Source organism: Leptinotarsa decemlineata, unplaced genomic scaffold (assembly GCF_025532065.1).
Source record: "Leptinotarsa decemlineata unplaced genomic scaffold, Ldec_3_MD MMD2_tig00003348_RagTag_RagTag, whole genome shotgun sequence".
Lineage (NCBI taxonomy): Eukaryota > Metazoa > Arthropoda > Insecta > Coleoptera > Chrysomelidae > Leptinotarsa > Leptinotarsa decemlineata.
In genome coordinates this window covers 1499321-1500404 of record NW_027412588.1, presented here as the reverse complement: position 1 = coordinate 1500404, position 1084 = coordinate 1499321, and the positions used below count along the sequence as shown (strand labels likewise).

General features: G+C 39.0%; 1 protein-coding gene across 1 annotated transcript; it reads left to right on the top strand.

Moving 5' to 3' along the window:
* The first annotated feature begins 459 nt into the window (after positions 1 to 459).
* LOC141483395 (uncharacterized) lies at positions 460 to 816 on the top strand. The gene has a single exon (XM_074178046.1). The coding sequence runs from the start codon at positions 460 to 462 to the stop codon at positions 814 to 816; it is 357 nt and encodes a 118-aa protein (XP_074034147.1).
* The last annotated feature ends 268 nt before the right edge of the window (positions 817 to 1084 follow it).

The window sequence follows — 1084 nt, the reverse complement described above, 5'->3', positions numbered from 1 at the left end:
TTCAATCGAAGAAGCAGCCCGTCTTTGTAAAGATATGTCTTCTGTACTAAAGTCTGTTCGGACAATCGGAAGGTATTGAAATACGTTCGCGATCTGCAACATGATTTGAATGTAGTTGATTTTGGAATCAATGAAAACGCTAAAACCTTGGGCTTGGCTTGGCTACCCCATACAGATATGTTAGTATTCAAAATAAATATACCAGAAAACAAAAATGCTACAAAACGAACAATTTTCTCTTGCATTTCCGCAATTTTCGATCCATTTGGCCTCCTCAGCCCAGTTACAATAACATCAAAAATCATCATGCAAAAACTATGGTTAGAAAAGTTAGACTGGGATGAGCGCCTCCCTATGAATCTTGAGTCGTTCTGGAACGAATTCAAAGCAGAACTTTCTTCTTCAAATCATGTACAAATTGCTAGGCACGCTCTTTAGAAAAATTCGAAACGAGTAGAAATGCATGGTTTTTGTGACGCATCTCAAAGTGCTTATGGTGCTAGCATATATATGAGATCAGTTGATCAAGATGACGGCATCCACGTCAACTTGTTGTGCTCAAAGGCCAAAGTGGCACCACTACACACTATTACAATACCTAGATTAGTGTTAAACGGTGCGCTTATGCTCTCGAGACTAGCGAAAAAGGCCTCGGAGGCGTTGGATACAAAATTTGATAGGAGAATTTTCTGGACGGACTCCATAGTGTTGTGTTGGCTTAAAACGCCACCAAACCAACTGAAGGTATTTGTAGCGAACCGCGTAGCAGAAATACAGCAAAAAAGGAACTCCGATTCACATATGCAGCAGCGATAATCCTTCTGATTTATTAGCAAGAGGCATGAAGCCGGCAAAGTTAGTCTCATGTCTCATGAGTGGCCTGGAAAAGGACCAGATGACCTCAAAGACCTTCCTGAATTGAAGAAAATTGTAAGTTCATTTCATACTGCAAACAAAACTGAAATGATTGATTTAGAAAAATTTTCAAATATTAATAGACTCGAAAGGTGTATGGCTTACATACTTGAATTCGTAAACAATACAAACAGAACACGTGAAAAACAAACACTACCCATAACTATGA

Excerpts from the sequence above, each read along its gene's own strand:
- LOC141483395 (XM_074178046.1), top strand. The coding sequence starts at position 460 with ATGCATGGTTTTTGTGACGCATCTCAAAGTGCTTATGGTGCTAGCATA.